The sequence below is a fragment of the Ipomoea nil genome, unplaced genomic scaffold (genome assembly GCF_001879475.1).
Source record: "Ipomoea nil cultivar Tokyo-kokei standard unplaced genomic scaffold, Asagao_1.1 scaffold2159, whole genome shotgun sequence".
Lineage (NCBI taxonomy): Eukaryota > Viridiplantae > Streptophyta > Magnoliopsida > Solanales > Convolvulaceae > Ipomoea > Ipomoea nil.
In genome coordinates this window covers 2,900,471-2,919,883 of record NW_017618587.1, presented here as the reverse complement: position 1 = coordinate 2,919,883, position 19,413 = coordinate 2,900,471, and the positions used below count along the sequence as shown (strand labels likewise).

Sequence of the window (19,413 nt, the reverse complement as noted above, 5' to 3'; positions counted from 1 at the left end):
GATATCAAGCATCATAAATTCCTAACTACTACCATTTCTCGATGCGCAATAATAAAAAATTAAACTCCCTAAATAAATTATCATTTCTCAAGGTGCAACAATTAGGTGCAATTGTGTGTGCACAAAGTTATGCCCAACTCTCGTTGTGACACAAACAAAGCAAACAAAACAAGTAACTATGGCCACTAATTACAAGCACCAAACAATATTATCACAATTGCAGCACAGGTATTAAACCCAAATAATAATATATTAAAGAAACTGAAAGCTCAGACACATAGATTCATAAACACTTTTACCCAAAAATCTCTAAATAATTTAGTTAAGCATGGCTAAATTATATATAGCAAATATTAATAAAGAAAATACAAATTATCAAAAAAGTACAAGAATGAACCAGACAATTCTCTCGAACCTTCTTGCTTCCCAAGACAACTTGTGGATCTTGATTTCTCCCTCTCTTGTCTCTAAAGATCTCTTAATTCTGAATTGTGAATTCTTCTCCATTAAGATCGAGGAAGGTGAGATTTTATAGTTGATACAAAGTTGGGGCGCGATTAGAATTTCCCTTATTTTATTTAGGAAATTGCCATAATAAATCTTTCTTTCTTTTGGAATTTGGAATGTTGTGCTTTTGGTTTGGAAATTAGATGCAGCACCTTTTGAAATTTCAATGCCAATTTGTAATTCAGTGCGTCTCGTAATTCGGCGCTTTGAGTTTGGATTTTGTTGCCGCGTTCGTGTGTTTCGCTCGACGCGTCGAGACCTGTTGGTCTCGGTCGCGATTCTTTTTGTAAATTTTTTTTACGCGTCGAGTCTTCTGGATTATGAATTTGTTTAAAATTTCTCTAAATTCATCTTTGAATTCTCTTTGCTCATAACTTTGACCTACAATAATTTAAAAACACTAATAAACATCGTAAAACATTCAAAACGAGTGTGAACCACAACTAAATAATAAAATAAAAGATTATGCAATTAAATTACCAAAATTATGAACTTTAAGCCTAACAAATATAATTAAATCAATGCTAAAAATGTGCACAATTGAACGCACATCACGCGCCCAGAGCGTGCACGGCTGAGCGTTGTGTTGCATCTCACATGCCACTAATGACGTTGTTGTTGTGTTGTGGTGGGGGCCACTTCACTGCAAAAAATCAAGTGCTTGCAATGATTTTTTTTCTCTCTCCTCCACATAACTCAAGCTTCTTAAAAAAACATACCCAGAATGCATGGATGTAGATGCTCTTATAATTCCAAATGAAACTCAACTAAATAATAGAATCAATATTTCCAATAATTTTATTTTACTCAAAAAGTTAGAGAAAATGGTTAATAGAACTTAAATTTCACTCAAAAAGTTAATTAGACTCTTAAATTGTTTTAAAGTGTAATTAAACTCATCATCAATATGTTATTTTGGAATATTAAAATCCAAAAAATGATTAGTGACCTGTAATAACATATCACTAAGGTTCCGCCGAGCTTTCGACCAACTTCGTCGCTATTTCGGCAACAAACACTAGCAATCGGCGAACGGTCACCTTTTGCAGCCTTTGAGAAGGCAACCGTCTATGTCGCATTCTGCAAGAAAAGTTGCCTTATTCAAAGGCGATTGGGGACCCAGTGTTTGTTGCTGGAATAGCGCCGCAGTTAGCGGGAGGGTCAATTTGGGTCAATTTTTGTTTAAGGCATGTTTGGTTTGATGGAAAATATTTTTCAAAGAAGTCAAATTCTTAAAATTTGAGAAAAAAAAAAGTTATTTTCTCTTGTTTGTGTAGGAGTATTATTATCCTCAATAGTTGTAATTTTTTAGAAATTTTTGTAGGTGTGGTTAGGGAAGAGAATATTAAAGGAAAGAGAATGAAAAAGTGAAAAAAAAAAACAAACAAAGATGAAAAAAAATCTGACAAGCGTCATTAACGTGCTCAGCGCGTGCACGGCTGAGCGCTGTGTTGCGTCTCACATGCCACAAATGACGTTGTTGTTGTGTTGTGGTGGGGGCCACTTCACTGCAAAAAAATCAAGTGCTTGCAAGGATTTATTTTTTCTCTCTCATCCACATAACTCAAGCTTCTTAAAAAAGCATACCCAAAATGCATGGATGAAGATGCTCTTATAATTCCAAATGAAACTCAACCAAATAATGGAATCAATATTTCCAATAATTTTATTTCACTCAAAAAGTTAGAGAAAAATGGTTAATAGAACTTAAATTTCACTCAAAAAGTTAATTAGACTCTTAATTTTTTTTAAGTGTAATTAAACTCATCATCAATATGTTATTTTGGTATATTAAAATCCAAAAAAATGATTAGTGACATGTAATAACATGTCACTAAGGTTCCAACGAGCTTTTGACCAACTTCGTCGCTATTTCAGCAACAAACACTAGCGATCGGCGAACGGTCACCATTTGCAGCCTTTGAGAAGGCAATCGTCTGTGTCGCATTCTGCAAGAAAAGTTGCCTTCTTTAAAGGCGATTGGGGACCCAGTGTTTGTTGCTGGAATAGCTCCGCAGTTAGCGGGAGGGTCAATTTCTGTTTAAGAGCATGTTTGGTTTGATGGAAAATATTTTTCAAAGAAGTAAAATTCTTAAAATTTGAGAAAAAAATGTTATTTTCTCTTGCTTGTGTAGGAGTATTATTATCCTCTAATAGTTGTAGTTTTTTAGAAATTTTTGCAGGTGTGGTTATGAAAGAGAAGATTAAAGGAAAGAGAATAAAAAAGGGAAAAAAAAACAAACAAAGATGAAAAAAATCTGACAAGCGTCATTAACGCGCCTAACGCGTGCACGGCTGAGCGTTGTGTTGCATCTCACATGTCACAAATGACGCTATTGTTGTGTCGTGGTGGGGGCCACTTCACTGTAAAAAAAAAAATCAAGTGTTTGTAAGGATTTTTTTTTCTCTCTCCTCCACATAACTCAAGCTTCCTCAAAAACATACTCAAAATGCATGGATGTAGATGCTTTTATAATTCTAAATAAAACTCAACCAAATAATGGAATCAATATTTCCAATAATTTATGTTCCGCCAACCAAACAATGATGAAATCAATTTTCTTAATAATTTTTTCCCATAAAACTTCAATTTTATTCTTTCTCAAATATTTTATTCAAACTAAACGGGTTGTAAGTGTTTAGAACGAGTACATTTCATATATTTAGTACTAAAAATTACACTTTTTAAGAGTTGATTTTTTTTTGGGTGCATTTGGAGTCCTCAAATGACGTTAGCTTATTCTTAGAACCGACCTATTACTGGCGTCAACTTCAAGCATGGTGTTCAACTCCATTGGAGGTGAGTCCAGGACGATGGTCCCCCAACCAATATTCTGTCCAAAGTTTGCTAGCCAGTCCGCACATTGATTACCTTCTCTCCTAATATGAGAGATTCTGACCATGTTTAGCTTACTGATGAGATCGAAACAGTCTTTCACCAAAGTCACGACTGCCTCTCCCCCATAATTTTCCCAGTTCATGATAGTGACCACAGCCGCAGAGTCCATTTCAACCCAAATTTTGTCCATCCCCTCTCTCAAACAGAGCCGTAAACCCTCCTTAGGCCCCACAGCTCTGCCGAGAAACTGTCCGTGATCCCCACTTTAGTCGCGAACCCCTTGATCCATCGTCCGTTTTTTTTTTAAGAGTTGATGATTAAAAGTAAATAGACACTATAGTCCAGACTCAAGAAAATCATACTTAAAATAAACTATATAAAATTTGATGCATGCTATGTTGATGTCAATGCAGACGTTATACTATACGGATGTCTACTTCAATAATAAGGAATAATTGTCATATCTATTTTCAGTACGTTATTCTTTACATTTAATTTCTTTAAGGAATTCCTTTCTTTAATAAGTTTTAATGGTGATATATAATACTACACATATACTATACAATTCATTTAAGTTGTGTTTGGAAACAAGCAAAATGACTTCGGATATATATGTCGATATATATGTCGATACATCTAAAATTGTTATTCTATATTGTAACTTTTTAACTTGACATAAATCAGTCTATTTATTAAAATTTTAATTTTGTTCTTCAAGTTATGCCCAAAATTACATGTTAAACAAAAATTAAAGTATAAAATAATGAGATAATTCAATGAACTGAAATTAATGGAACATATATACATCCTTAATTGTCTCTTGTGGATGATCTGATGTTTAATTAAGGAGAAGAATCAAATGATGAAAAGGAGAATTTAAGTGATGATGACAATGACAACCTAAGTGGCCAATTGGCCATACATATTCTGTATTCTTGAATTGAAGTGATCAAATGAATATGCTAAACCTAATAATGTGAAGAATGGCACCACCCTCAACTTTAGGCAAGGTATAATATATTTAATTTATTAATAATTTATCAATTACAAAGACACACCACTCAATTTCCAGCACGGTTTTTAATTTATTATAATATAACAACTGAAAATAAAATTATATACGTGTTTTTAACACACATGTATTTTGAGGGCGTGTTATGGTCAAACACTTATCATTATGCCAAAAGTTATAATTAATAGCGAAAGCGTAATTATATTTCTTTATACTAATGTCACGTTTTGATGGCAGAATACTAGACTCGCCTCTCTAAGCCGCTGCCCGTCAAACATTTGCCACAATTCCAAAAGTTATAATTAATAGCAAATTTACAATTTTATTTTTGTATACATGCATAGCAGTCAGTGCCACATTTCGATGACGGAATGATAGACTCGACTCTCCAAGTTGTCGCTCAACAATACATTATCTAATTTGTCTTAACTTTAGAAAATAAGTCAATATATGCTGATACAACTTTTGAAAAATAATCTTTCCACCTAATGTATGCATGTAGCTTTCTTCTCAACTTTTGAAATATATAAGTTTGAACTCTAAACTTAAGAGACTTTCACTGCTCCTATTTATAGCCCTAGCTAATTAAATGTTTGTACACCAATATCTATAATAATGTTTTGAACCTTAGCTTGTACCTTACATTTGTTAGTAAAGTAAAATTTATGAACTTATTTTAAGTTGGTTTATCAGTTGAGCTATGTCATCTTATGACCAAATTTTGTTATATATATGTGTGTGTGAGAGACAAGACAATATGTTGGTTTGGATGTCACTTGTCAACATCTAGGGACGACACGTACAACTGATCCTTTTTGAGGTAGTCCCCCACAACACAAAACTCACAATTTAATTTATGAGCAGAAAACATAGCATGTCATATATATATATATATATATATATATATATATATATATATATATATATAGTTGTATGTATATCTCCCAAAGTAGCTAGTGGTGAACAACCAAATTCATCACCTCTGGGCATTCTCCGGTGGACAGAGGAACAGTGGTCCTATTTCCCCCTGAAAATTACAAATTAAATTTACTAGTAGGAATATACAAATAATAAGAATAAATTAAACGCGCTAGTTGTTGTACCAATTATATATATTAATATTAATTATATATATATTAAATATATTAATTGGCTCAATCAAGTAAAAGAGTCCTACATAATGAATAAAGTCGAGTTAGAATTCTCGAATAAGATATGATCATATCAAAATTTGACTAAATTAATCTTATCACTTTGATTCTCTGATCGAATCACAGTCCACAATCTAGCTAGCTAGTGGCTTAAAGACCTACGTTATTGACTTGAATTTACTATGGAATAAGGTTCAAATTGGCCACTGAACGTAACTTGAAAATGCAATTAGGTCACTGAACAAAAAAAAAGTATACTTAGGTCACTGAACACTCCAAATATATGCAATTTCACCTGATAGCAGGTTACTATCAATTTTAGCAGGTTACCTACTTACGTGACAACTGAGTTGGCATTTTAAATAATTTTTAATAAATTTTAGTAATAAATTAAAAAAAAATTAAAAAAAAAAACGACGGGGTGGCCGCCCCATCTTTTTTTTTTTTTTTCAATTTTTTAAAATTTATTATTAAAATTATAAAAAAATGCCAACTCAGCTGCCACGTGAGCAGGTAACCTGCTAAAATTGATGGTAACCTATTATTCGGTGAAATTGCATACATTTGGAGTGTTCAGTGGCCTAATTGCACTTTTTTGAGTGTTCACTGGCTTAATTGCACTTTTTTTTTTTTTTTTTTTCGTTTAGTGGCCTAATTGCATTTTCATGTTACGTTTAGTGGCCAATTTGAACCTTATTCCATTTACTATTGCCAATGACCATTAACTACTTTAACAAGTTGGTAAGTTGTAAGTGTTCATGTTAAACCACTTATTAGTTTTCTTGGGTTAAGTCGCTATAAACAACTTAGATTTTACCTCATTGTAATTCTTTGTCGACTACAATCACAAGTGCAGATCTTCAAATAGTGATTGTCTATTTCTATATTTTTTTTTTTTAAAAAAAAAACATGAAATAGGCAAACCATGAGTCAAAGTCAGTGAATTAATTTTAAAAAATTGAAAAAAAAAAAAAAACAAACAAAAAATGGTGAAAGCGAATTGAAGTAGTGGAAGAAGAAAGAGAGTAGAGATTGAAGGTGAGAAGTGAGAAGGAGAGAGAGTAACCTCAGTTGTCTCCGATCCTTTAATTGTTTTGTTCGATTTAGAAATCATCCTCGTCTTCCACCTGCAAGAATCAAATTAAAAGACTCAAGAACATATCATCGGATTCAACGAAACATATATGTATATATCGATTGTATGTTAGAGAAGTTGAAGGTGTATCAGAAAACCTTGTTTCTCAGAATCTGCAGCATCGATCAAGGCCAGCTGCAACAAGCTAAGTGATGATGTGATCATCATCAACGCCAGCTTCAAGCTACAGTACGTACTAGGTTTTTATTTTTCTTTTGGTACGGTTCTGCAAATTTAGTTTCCGTACATTTGCAGCAGCAACAATCGTTAATTTTTATTTGTTTAAAAAATTATTTATACTAAGTTTCTGAATTTACGCTACACTTAATTGTACGGTTCAGAAAGTGTGTATATATATATATACCTGTTGGATCCACTGCCGAGGAAGGAGAGATGATAAGAATTCAAGAGTTTGAACTTCTGGAGGCGTCTGTCGGCGGAGAAGCACCGGCGACGTATGACTCCGGCGGAGGAATGCTGTCGGAAATGATCCCGTCTTCGTCTCTGCGCATGTTAAAGTTCCCCGGCGGCGGCAACAATTCATCCCTGGAATCCAGCTTTGTTGATCAAGGGTTACACCAATACAACACGTGGATTCCGGCTCCCGATTCGAGCAGAATTGGGACGGTAATGGAGGTGCAAGGCCTCTCTTTATCCCTATCATCTTCAATGGAAGCTGCAAAGCTAGAAGAATTGAGTTCCAGAAACGGCGGAATTTACTCAAACAACATCACTGGTAGTGCAGATCAGCTACTGTTACATTCAGGAGGAGTTGATGTCGCCGGATACGGTGGTGGTGTGGCGGCGGCGGCGGAGTCAACCAGAACGGTCAACGTCCTCCGCAATTCGCGCTACTTGAAGGCCGCTCAGGGATTGCTGGAAGAATTCTGCTTCGTGGGGAGAGGGAAATTGAAGAATCTAATTAGGGCCAAGAAGAACATGATGAACAGTGATGAGAGTGGAAACCCTAATTCCGACCATGAACATGACGGAGACCCTCCGCCGCCGCCGCCGCCGTCATCATCGCCCGCCGTGAGGTCTGAACATCAGAACAGGAAAATCAAGCTGTTATCTATGCTTGATGAGGCATGTAACTCTTTCCTTTTTCTCTCTATCTCAAACTACTAAAAATTAATTAATCAATTAATTAGTCTGCAGAAAGCCTGCCGGGCGGCGGGCCTGCTAAGGTTCACTAATTAATGACAATTATTTATGTTCTAATTAAGGAAATGCATAGGTTATTTAAGTGTTTTGTGCTTGTAAAAGGTAATGATTTTATTATGTTAATTCTTGAATTGGACCTTAATTAGCTTGGTAGGGGACCGTTCTAATCAATCTTGCTTAACTAGAATCGTTCATATGCATGCTCTACCAATCTAATGTAGAATTATTGTTAATTTAATCAAAAGTAGCAAAATATTGGCATTACATGAAACTCTTTTTTGGGTCGACGATAAGACTTTTGTTTAATCAATGATAAGTTAAATTAGACTTACTGTCCAATATATTCAAACCCTTAGCTTAATCATGTTGCGATTATAAACTTTTTACTTTCCTCTGTATATTCAACTAGTTTTGTCAAATGATCTTTCGGGCATTTCTCAATAGAGAGTACGTGTCTATTATATTATGTATTATGGTACGTTGCAATCTTTAATTTGTGATTTCTGATCTAAAAAGTAATCAAGAAACTAATTAATTTAATCACTATTATTAACAACTTTTTGTAGTATCTAAGATTTTGTAACCTATCCATATAATTAAACTCATAGTATTATTAGAAGTTAAGACAATGAATAATTAACTAATTAATTATCAAAAAAATTGTTTTTTTTTTTTTGGTTGGAACTTGGAAGTGCAGGTAGATGCGAGATATGTGAGATACAGTGAACAGATGCAAACAATGGTAAATTCATTTGAGTTGGTGGTGGGATACGGAGCGGCGGCGCCGTACACGGGGCTAGCGCAGGAGGCGATGTCGAGGCATTTCCGGCGGATAAAGGACGGAATAGTGGGTCAGCTGAGGGAGACGTGTAAGGTTCTCGGGGAGAAAGACGACGGCGTCGGCGGGAGGCGTGGGTTGACCAGAGGCGAGACGCCCAGGCTGAGATTCATCGACCAGAAGCTCCGCCACCAAAAAGCTCTCCACCAGATGGCAATGGGGATGTTCGATTCTGAGTTCTGGACACCCCAGAGAGGCTTGCCTCAACCTTCTGTCAATACCTTGCGGGCTTGGCTCTTCGACCACTTCCTTAACCCGTGCGTCTTTTAAACTTTTAATTAAAACAAAACACATTGTGCCTCCAAATTTACGCATCATAGAAGGTAAGTGACCCGCATAGGCAGCTCAACTGATCATAAGGGTGAAATTTAGAAAGAATAACCAAGAATCGAGTCTCACCAACACCAACAGCAGTGTGGGAGCAACCTCTGAGGGGCGCTCCTGGTGCGCAGTAAGCAAAAGTCTAGCCTCTGTGGTTCAGTTGAGTTACCATGATTTACATCCTCCCAGATACTCTGTCGGGCTGGAGTCTGGGGAACCCTTGGAGTTGGAGATTCAACCTTTTGGGAAGAATCATAGAAGGTAAGTGGCCGGACAACTCCAACAATTGTCGATTGACCTGGTAACCAGAAGGTTACAAGCTAAGTTTGACTCATAGTAGGAGTAATGTATTAACCTTCTTAATTTGAGTCCGTAGACAGATTCTGTGTACACTGGCCCTCAGATAGTAACAGTGAGTTTTTCTGGTCATTGAAAAAAACCAAACATTTCATATGACAGCATGGAGTGAATTGTGATGAGATTTTAATGTTTGTTGGTTGGTTGGGATGTGCATGATTAGGTACCCAAGTGAAGCAGACAAGCAAGTGTTGTCACGGCAGACAGGTTTATCAAAAAACCAGGTATTTCTTGCTACATCGTCGTCTTTAATTTCTGTATCGAATCCAATGTCACATATCTATCGAAAACGATAACTCCTTCTCACTTTTCTCATTGCCATTTTTATGTGTGTCGTCTCGTCTGCTTACTTCAATAATAATTCTGATATATTGTCGACGTTGCTTTTCTTTTCCTTTAAATGTTGTGGTCCTTTCTGCTACTATACCTAAGCTTCTATTTCTTTTTTCTGTCAATTATTTCATTTCTGAATCATATTGACATTATTATGAATGTTTTGTACGTGTACATATGGCTCAGAGATGGTAGGGTATATATTTGTATGATGTATGGCCATCATATATGGAAAGAAAATTAAGGGTTTTGGTACAAAACCAACAACCTAAGTTAGTCCGATAATTAACTTGGTAATTATAATATTTCAAGTTAGATACTCACTCTGAGCGTCTTATTGATATTCTTAGTTTGAGCGAGTTAAATATGAACAATTTAAATTAGTGGGACGTTTACCTAGTGCACCAACTGATTTTTTGTCGGGTAAGATCATCAACTATAACGTACTGATCAATTCAAATCGAGAAGACCACTAAGGAGTCCAACTTGGAAGAAAATTAAAAAGTATTTGTGGGTAAATGAAGTAATTAATGCCATTGATTTAACTAATTAATTAATTTTCAGGTGTCCAACTGGTTCATTAATGCTAGGGTTCGGTTGTGGAAGCCAATGGTGGAAGAAATGTACCAGCAAGAGGCCAAGGAAGAAGGCGACAACGCCAAAGATTCTCAATTGATTGCCGAGGAGAAAGATCCCTCACACAACATTATTGTTTCTTCCGAAAATCAACCGATGACGCTAGACTCCTCCATCTTACCCAATCATGGTGACAAGTCACTACTGCCAGTCACTGGGTTTTCACTGAAAGCTCCGGACAGCTGGAGCGCCGGCGCCGGCGCCGGCAATGGTGGGTTTGGGGCGGTGGCTCAGGTGACAAGGGACGTGTCTCTGACTTTGGGACTTCAACGCATTGAAAATCTATCAAGGAATAACAGGATTCCAATTAAAGACTTTAGGGCTTATAATTAGAATTGATGGATGATGATGATGGTGGTGGTGATGATAATGACCGTAAGGTAATAAACAGATGAAACATGAATTGATGTGGTAGAATAAATTACCATTACCCAACCATTCATATGGTAATTATATTGGCATGTTGTCCGCATGGTCGTTGACTATATGGGACGGTATATATAGGAGCGACATCTCAAAGTGAGGGGCTCTTTGTACACAATAAGTAAAAGTCTAGTATATATGTGTTTAGGTGAATATGCTCGGTCGAGAAATGGGGGCCTTAGGGTTGATGATTCAACCTTTTTTGAAATAATTATATTAGTATGTCCGAATTGGGTAAGATGCCATTCAAAGTAAATATATATGATGAGGATAAGTGTATGATATCCCTAGCTAGCTACTTTTTTTCATTTTAATGTGATGCGATTTAAATTCAAATTTAATAATTAAAAGTGAGTCTAAATCAATCTCTATTATCCCGTCATCAGTAATATATATAATAGGTAGGAAAAGAAAAATTAACTTCTTACATTTTGGAGCATTTGAATACAATTGCGATAACCTAATTATATAGTATTGGAGAGTTATTTTAGTTGGTTTAGAGTAATAAGTTTAGTATTATAGGTGCATTTAGTATTGAATTGGGTTTAATTTGGAGACTTATGATAACAAAAATGGTTTAGATATATTATTTTCTTTTGTTAAGTTGGTGGTCACCAATTTGGACACTATTTGAGGTGTCATTAAGCTATGATCATTGAAAATGATTTATCATTTTATGGCAAAATGCATATATATTTACCACTAGGGACTTTTAATATTTTTCAAAAAGCAATATTGACTTGGAACTATATTTCTTAAGATAATATATATGAAAGCTAAGTTATTTCTTAGTAGGTAGAAGCTAGCCAATTCCTTGGACCACACAATTTGCACATCTTTTATGAAATTAAGCATTTGGAAAGTTAGGAGTGTTGTAGTTTTCATTGGAGTCCATGTCACTCTAGAAGCCATAACTAGATATGAAGCCGCTAGGTGCTAGATAGTGATAATGTGAAGAAGGTGTGATGTATAGAACCACAAAATTAATGAAGTGGAAGCCATTAGTGGAGGCCAGGCCGGGTATGAATCTTTATAGAAAACTGTAAAAGACCTTTAAAAGAAATATAAGTCTTAAGTTTGCAACATACTAAGATGCCAAGAAACCAGCCATAGATGTCTTACAATAATTTAAAAGTTCCTATATAAAATTCATTTGATATTATGAAAAAATAGAAGTTTAATTTAATAGTTTCGAGTTAGTATTATCTTAGTCCATACATATAGACATATAGTATTTGTACTAATGATGAGACTAAATAACAAATCTAAGAACCATACAAATTCAAATTGCATTATATATATAGCCCTTGCTATGCCCCAATATATAAATTTTATTACATATTAGTATAAATTGGTCACTATACTCTTATATTTTCTTGGTATATATTATTAATCTTCCATTAGTATATTGTTAAACATTTATATTTTAGTGTGTAAAAGTTGTTATTATATATAGTTTAGAATAAGTAGTAGGTACATACAAGCTAAGCTAATACACAATATTCAGTCAATAATGATGGCAAGTTTGTTTTGTATTGATTAAAACTCCATACTCTTATATAAACAAACAACCTTTTTCCACAAAACATGGGAAATTAGATTAAACAAAAATATTATATATGTACCAAACAAATAAATTACTTATGGATATAGAGTTTCACCTTACTTGAATTTTTAATTAAGAAATGAAAAGCGAAATTGTTGACTTACCAACAAATTAGCCCATTAAAGAACACTGGTTTTGACCAGCAATGGCGAGAAGGCCCATTTGGCCCATGCTCCGACTGGCTCTTCAACTTCCGGAGTGTTCTCCTCTAGAATCTTGCTAGGCAAATGGCAATGCTACCCCTCAAACTCTTCACCAGATAAAGCTCCGGTGGCAGGGGAGTTAGTTCTCCATTTTTTCCGGCGCAGATAGCTCACTCTTCACCATTGTGCGTCTTTTAGCTTTTCTCTCTTCCCTTCTCTACTTGCAACATCATTTCGGTGTTTCTATGAGTTCCAGAATTTCTTTGAATTGTATTTCCAGCTATCCCGTCGAGGGATTATGCTGTTCTCGTTGTGATTACGTGGTTGAGAAATATGCTTGAAAATAAAAAGAATTTTGTTTCCCTTTTTGAAATTAATGTCGGTGATTACGATCATGCTATTATATACATGATGATTGCTTAGAAGAAGTGTAAAGGAGGTAACATTCAGAGAGTTATCGATTACTAGGTTATGATAGGCAGTTTCTTTATGTTTCCTTAGGTCATTTACTGGCAGAAGTCTCCAAACATAATTAGTCTAGCATATGCACAAATAACCTCCCTCATTCCCAGTGGGAGGGGGTTTCACATTTGGCTTAATCATACAATGATTAGTCGGCTCAGGTGTCTGGCTTATTGAATGTGGCAATCAAGTTGCTCCAGTTATGTCTGAACTCTGAAGTACTCGTTTGAGTTGTAATGTGGATATTTAGTTTGTGTGCTCTTGATTTAGGAACTTGATGGAATCTGATCTCTGTTGCAAATAGTTTTTGATAAAATTTCTATTACCAATTGCCTCTTGTCGGATGTAAAATGTGCTAGGCCATGGTTGCGTGAGCCTACCATATTGACATATTCTGGCTTAGCCATTTTGAGAACCTATTGTTTAGTGTATTGATTTTATCATTTGTTGTGTTGGCATATTTTTGGCAACGAGTAGTTTGTATTCGTAATTTCCGAATTATATTAATTGTTTCTTGGAAATTGAGTTTGGTACAAGAATAGTCCTAGAAGCTTGGTAATTAATTTGGATGCTTGGAGATAAGGTTGTTGATTTCCTAAGGAATCTGGGGAAGTTGAAGAAAGATTTTTCTATTCTAGGAAGAAAAGGATTACTAATCTTATTGCTATTAGACTTAGGAGAGGAATTAACTCCATGGTAGAAATTCGCCCCAAGTCTCAATTCTCAAACATCCCTTGAAGGTTTAACTTGCGTTCTTGAGAGCTCTTGTGCTTATAATTCAACATCATTCTTTGAGGGCATTGAAGCACGTTTAACATCCTTGAGGCACGAGGGGAGCTCGTGTTCACCAATCCACAGGAGTGGTGCTTGAAGATCGGTGGCAATAGGAGGGAGTCCTTGTTGCATACAAATTATCACCGAGTCTCGTGTACACTTATATTGCTTAGTGGATTGGGTATCACTTGAACGTGTGCCCCATATACATAGGAGAATTTCTTTGAATTGCACAAACAAAATCTGCGTTCTCTACTTTCTTTTCCTGCTCAGTTTATTCTTACTATTTGTTCTATTAGACATCGAGTAAAAAATTAACACTATCTTTATGTCTTATGCTCTTAAATCTCTAGAGAGATTGACCTTTCTGTTTGGATGTTGAAGAAACTATTCCTTCTTGAAAAGAACAGAACAAAAAATTTGCAAGTGTTGTAGTTTGTTTGCTATGATGCTTCTATGCTATGCAATTGTACCTTTAAGGCTTACCGCTTGATCAACTGTGTGGATGTGATAATTAACTTTTATGCTGACAGATTTTCAAGCAAAATTGTGAAAGAAGCTTTTACCTGTAACCTTTTTTGAAGTGAAGTGCTTTGGAGTTCAGACTCCTTTTGACAACACACAATGGTACGTCATGGCTTTGTTACTCACCTTATTGTAAGTTCAAACTTACGTTGTCACTTCCGAAATGTAAGCTATGATGAGTAGACCGTTGGAGTAGTTTTGTCTCAACTTTTTCTCCTGCAATTTTGTATGTTGTCTTTTCTGGTTTATACTTTTCAGAGATTCACCCGTTTGGACTGATTTTATATAATAAGAATAGTGATACTACAGGAAAAGTTTTAGTCAAAATCATAGCTGATTTTATCCTTAAATTGTAGGTGATTTGATATTTAGGTAACTACATGGATGTTGTTTAAGGTATAATCTGAATCTAAAGAACTTTGGGTTAGGTCTTAAAATGCATAGAGGATAAAGCTTTGATTGGTTATGAATCTCTCCCTTTTCTAGCTTATTCTGAGCCATTCAAAACTCACTGGTTAAAAGTAAATAGATGGTATAGTTTGACTTTTAGCGTTCAAGATTATTTCATTTTCTCATGCTGATTATTCTGGTTTCTGAACATGTTTACGGAACAACTGTCCAAGTCACGATGTATATCTTTGTACATTGCAGAAGCAAAGGGAACCCTGTAATGAGCCCTCCAAGATTGAAGTGGACCTTGACAGGATCAGCAACTTACCGGCACAGATTATTGAAAAAATATTGTCACACATGTCACTCAAGGATGCGGTCAGGACAAGTGTCTTATCGAGTAAATGGAGATACAAATGGGTTACTCTTCCAAACCTTATATTTGACACTGACGGTCTTTCAGTTTCGGCCCAAGATCATGCTGTGATAAAAAGCAAGATAGTGAGCATTGTTGACCATGTCTTGTTGCTTCATATGGGACCCATACACAAATTCAAGCTCTCTCACCGAGACCTTCAAAATGTCCTGGATATTGATAAATGGATTCTGTTTCTTTCGAGAGGTTCTATCAAGGAATTTATACTTGAAATTTGGAAGGGTCATCGCTATAGACTCCCTTCTGCTATCTATCTCTGCCAAAAATTGGTACACTTGGAACTGTTCAATTGTCTTTTAATACCACCCAGGACGTTTCGTGGCTTTAAATGCTTGAAGAGCCTTGATCTTCAGCACATTACCATGGAACAAGAAGCATTTGAGCATCTCATCTCTAGTTGCTCTTTACTTGAGCGATTGACATTGATGAACTTTGATGGTTTTACTCGTCTTAAAATCCATGCTCCTAATCTCCTGTTCTTTGACGTTGGGGGTGTTTTCGATGATTTGAGTTTCAAGGATACCTCCCATCTCGCCACCGTCTCAATCGGTTTATATGCTGGATATGATAACCAAAATCTAGGTCTTGCCAGTAGCGGAAATTTGGTCAAGTTCTTTGCTAATTTGCCTCGAATACAAAGGCTTGAAGTGCAGAGCTACTTCCTGAAGGTATTCTTTCATATTCTTTTCTCTAGATTTTTTCTAGTTCACTTTTTTTCATTAAATTTCACCAACTCACAACACCATTACTGCTATTGGTTTCTTGTGATTCAACAACAAAGGAACACGAGCAGTTCATCTTTTAATGTTATTGTTTCGGTTTACATTTTTCATATTTGCTTCTTTTGCAGTATTTGGCTGCCGGTATGGTGCCAGGAAAACTATCTACTCCTTGCAACGAGCTTAGTTATCTTTCACTACGCATTAATTTCAATAACTTGGATGAGTGTCTAGCAGCTCTGTGCCTTCTCAGAAGTTCCCCTAACCTACGGGAGCTTGAAATTGGGGTAAGATTCCTTGCCAAACATATCAATTCTGCATTATTTTTTTTGCTAATACGTGGTATTATATTCTATTTTTATTATTAGTGCTTTGAATTTGGTTTTTGATAATTTGAGAATTTGCTTTTCAAAACCATGGCCTGTTGAATAACAGGAAAATTCTCCAATTTGTTCACAGGCTCGCACAGAAGAACAGAATACTATGAGAACAATTGCGAATATCATGGAAGAGAAGTATCAGAATTTCAAGTTTGACCGGCTTCGCATTGTGAAGGTTTCTGCCATCTCGGGTTTCAGACAAGAGCTAAACTTCATCAAGTTTCTGCTTGGGAGTTCACCAGTTCTTGAGAGCATGACTATCAAGCCTGCATCCATTGATGGAGCATGGGAGATGCTCAAAGAACTGCTCCGCTACCGGCGTGCCTCCGTGCAGGCTGAAATAATCTACCTGGATCCATAGACTTCTCAAATGTCAACAACGTAACGCCTCCACTGAAGTTCGATCTCATGACCTCCCATATGAAAAAGATCACTACATGTCATCTGAACATAATGTGCTTGATGATAAGATTTGTCTATGATTTGAAATGCATTGTATTAAAAATCATTTGTGACGTAACGTGTTGTGTTGTGATTGATTGGTTGTTTAATTAACGAGTCTTATGACTCAATTAGTGATAACGCGGCCATGTCTAGTAATGTTTTTACTATGGGGAGTAACTTTATCACAACTCAGGGCATTTGTTTAGTGGATGAGAAGATTCACTTGAGACTTGTTTCCAGTAGTAAGGTGGGAGTTTGATTTGGCAAATTACATTGTGGATCATGTTCACATTACAATGTGGATTATGAAGGTACGTTATTATTATTTTTTGTTAGATCACGAGATTTCTTGAGCATATCCTAAATATAGGAGGTACCTTTAAACTTGTACCGTACTCAGAATAATCCACATTTGCACCGGGGTGAGTCAATTAACTGGCAAAGTGTTGGTCATATAATATACTTTTAGTACTCAAATAATGTATTAAAAATTTGAGTCAATTCTATTTTCTTATAAGTTTCAACTCCCTACTAGAGTTGTTTATTGGGCCTTTTTAATTTAAGTCAATCAATTATAAAATTTAAAGATATTTTTACTGGTTAAGGTCATAATACGAGTTCCACCTGAAACACATTTACAAATATGTGCTAAAAGTTTTCCATCAATCAAAGAATAATTTATAATGGGAAAAATGACACTTTTTCCCCCTGAGTTATATACTTATAGCACTTTTTCTCCTTGAATTATTCATGTAAGCACATTAGCCCACTCAATTATTTTAAAAGTGGCGGTTTTTCCCCCTAATATATTTTATTGACATTTCTACCCTTAAAGTAAACATTTTATTTATTTTTCCTTTTCAATAAATTATTGCGTATACATAGGGATGACCACGGTTCGATTCGAATTGAACCAGACACTATAGCAATCGAATTAAAAGTTTCCGGTTATGATTCAGATCCAGAACCCAATATTTTAATTTCAATTCATTAAAATTATGAATCGAAAAAACTGGATCCTGAACCGTGAACCGGCGGTTCTAGATCCGGTTAGCGATTTTGAACCGTCTTTATTTTTAAAATTTTAATTTTTTATTTTAAAATAGTCTAAATTCAACAATAAATGTATTTTATTTTTTTCAGTTTGGACCATGAACCGGCCGTCCCGGTTCACGATTTTAATAAAATCTAAATATCGGGTTTCGATTCTAAATTGTAATTAGAATATTTCGGTTTGATTTATATAGTGTCTGTTTGGTTTGAACCAACTTGTGGTCATAATTTGTTAGAGAAAAAAAATAAATGAAATATTTATTTTAAGGGTAAATATGTCCATTTAACATTTCAGGGGGAAAAACAGCCACTTGAATAATTCAGGGGGGAAAAGTGCTATATGTATATAACTTAGGGGGAAAAAGTGCCATTTTCCCTTTATAATGTTGTAATTTATGAATTATTTATATATTTACCATGGTTGCAGTAGGCGCTAGTCGGGCGCCCGGACAGCGCCTAAGCGGTCTAGGCGGCGCCTAGGCGGGCACCAAAAAAACAGTGGTAGACTTCCAATTTGACAATTTTAATGGGGTTGTTTTCAACTTTTGATCGAATAACACATCCAAATAAATGAATTAATGATAATTCAAGTCATAACATCAAAACAATGATTTTCATTAAAAAACATTAAACCAATAATAAAAATTAAAATACTCAAATATGAAATACTCAAATACTTCAATCATCCAAAGATTCAAAGTATCAAACTAGTCTACGAGTATATATATATATATATATATATATATATATATATATATATATATATATATATATATATATATATATATATATATATATATATATATATATATATATATGCGCGCGCACACACACACATATAATTAAAAAAATAGGCTGAGCCGATCGGGTTAACTCGACCGAAATGGACGGGTTAACTCGACTAACTTAGACGCTAGGCGGCCAAATCGGCCGAGTTAGGCGCTAGGCGGACATCTAGGCGGTCGGTAACCTAGGCGGGCGCCTAAGGGGAAATCGCCACGGTCTAGAGGCGCCTAGCGCCTAGGAGGGGTCTAGGCGGGCGCCTAGACAGATTTTTACAACCCTGATATTTACATATAAAGTAAATGATGTTATTATACAATCCGTCGTAATCTTTGATTGCAGCCACGATCAACATTTACATTCAAAAACTAAGTAGTTTTTTTTTTTTTTTTTAAAGCAATTGTATGTTAAAAACTGAGGCCATTGGGAAATGAATTGAAACCCAATAAACTAATTGAGCCGCTGAGCTCTAAAAATGAAAAAGAGGAAAGGGTTGCACCCAGCCTGACGTCGTCGTGCCCTCCAATCTAAAGGCCGAGACGCCTCCACTTCAGCAGAGAATTGAATCCACGACCCAACTCACCACTTGAAACGGCTAATATATTAATTTTTAAAAAGTTATTGGTTAATTATTAGTATTTGTCTTATTTTTAGTTTGATATATAGTATATGAAAAAGATATAAATAATAAAATAATAAAATAATTTAAAAAATTCAAAATTAATAAAAATAAGAATTTGGATATATTCAAACTAATCCGAAATAATTTCACCCAAACTGAACATATCCGAATTAAATTTGGTTCGGATATCGATGTAAAAAACATCACCTGGAATTTTTAGATATCCGAAATAAAATTCGGGTATCATCTAACAGAACCGACACCTACCCCTAGTTAGTATAGTACCATATATTTTTTTTTGAATGCTACTGGTTCTATTACATTGTAGTATCTGTTCATATTATAGTACCATATATATAT

The 19,413-nt window shown here is 35.2% G+C and overlaps 2 protein-coding genes across 3 annotated transcripts; both read left to right on the top strand.

Annotated features, from left to right (window-relative positions):
* The first annotated feature begins 6,769 nt into the window (after positions 1–6,769).
* LOC109149495 (BEL1-like homeodomain protein 4) lies at positions 6,770–10,731 on the top strand. The gene is made up of 5 exons (XM_019297287.1): positions 6,770–6,833; positions 6,986–7,730; positions 8,506–8,903; positions 9,488–9,548; positions 10,222–10,731. The coding sequence occupies exons 2-5, from the start codon at positions 7,038–7,040 to the stop codon at positions 10,624–10,626; spliced, it is 1,557 nt and encodes a 518-aa protein (XP_019152832.1). The 5' UTR covers positions 6,770–6,833; positions 6,986–7,037; the 3' UTR covers positions 10,627–10,731.
* A 1,738-nt stretch (positions 10,732–12,469) lies between these two features.
* Positions 12,470–16,761, top strand: LOC109149496 (F-box/FBD/LRR-repeat protein At1g13570-like). Of its 2 annotated transcripts, XM_019297290.1 has the most exons (6): positions 12,470–12,650; positions 14,235–14,328; positions 14,878–15,720; positions 15,903–16,058; positions 16,231–16,557; positions 16,616–16,733. In XM_019297290.1, the coding sequence occupies exons 2-5, from the start codon at positions 14,326–14,328 to the stop codon at positions 16,510–16,512; spliced, it is 1,284 nt and encodes a 427-aa protein (XP_019152835.1). In that variant the 5' UTR covers positions 12,470–12,650; positions 14,235–14,325; the 3' UTR covers positions 16,513–16,557; positions 16,616–16,733. The 2 variants fall into 2 exon arrangements, with proteins under 2 accessions (XP_019152835.1, XP_019152833.1); XM_019297288.1 differs by having other exon boundaries at positions 16,231–16,761.
* The last annotated feature ends 2,652 nt before the right edge of the window (positions 16,762–19,413 follow it).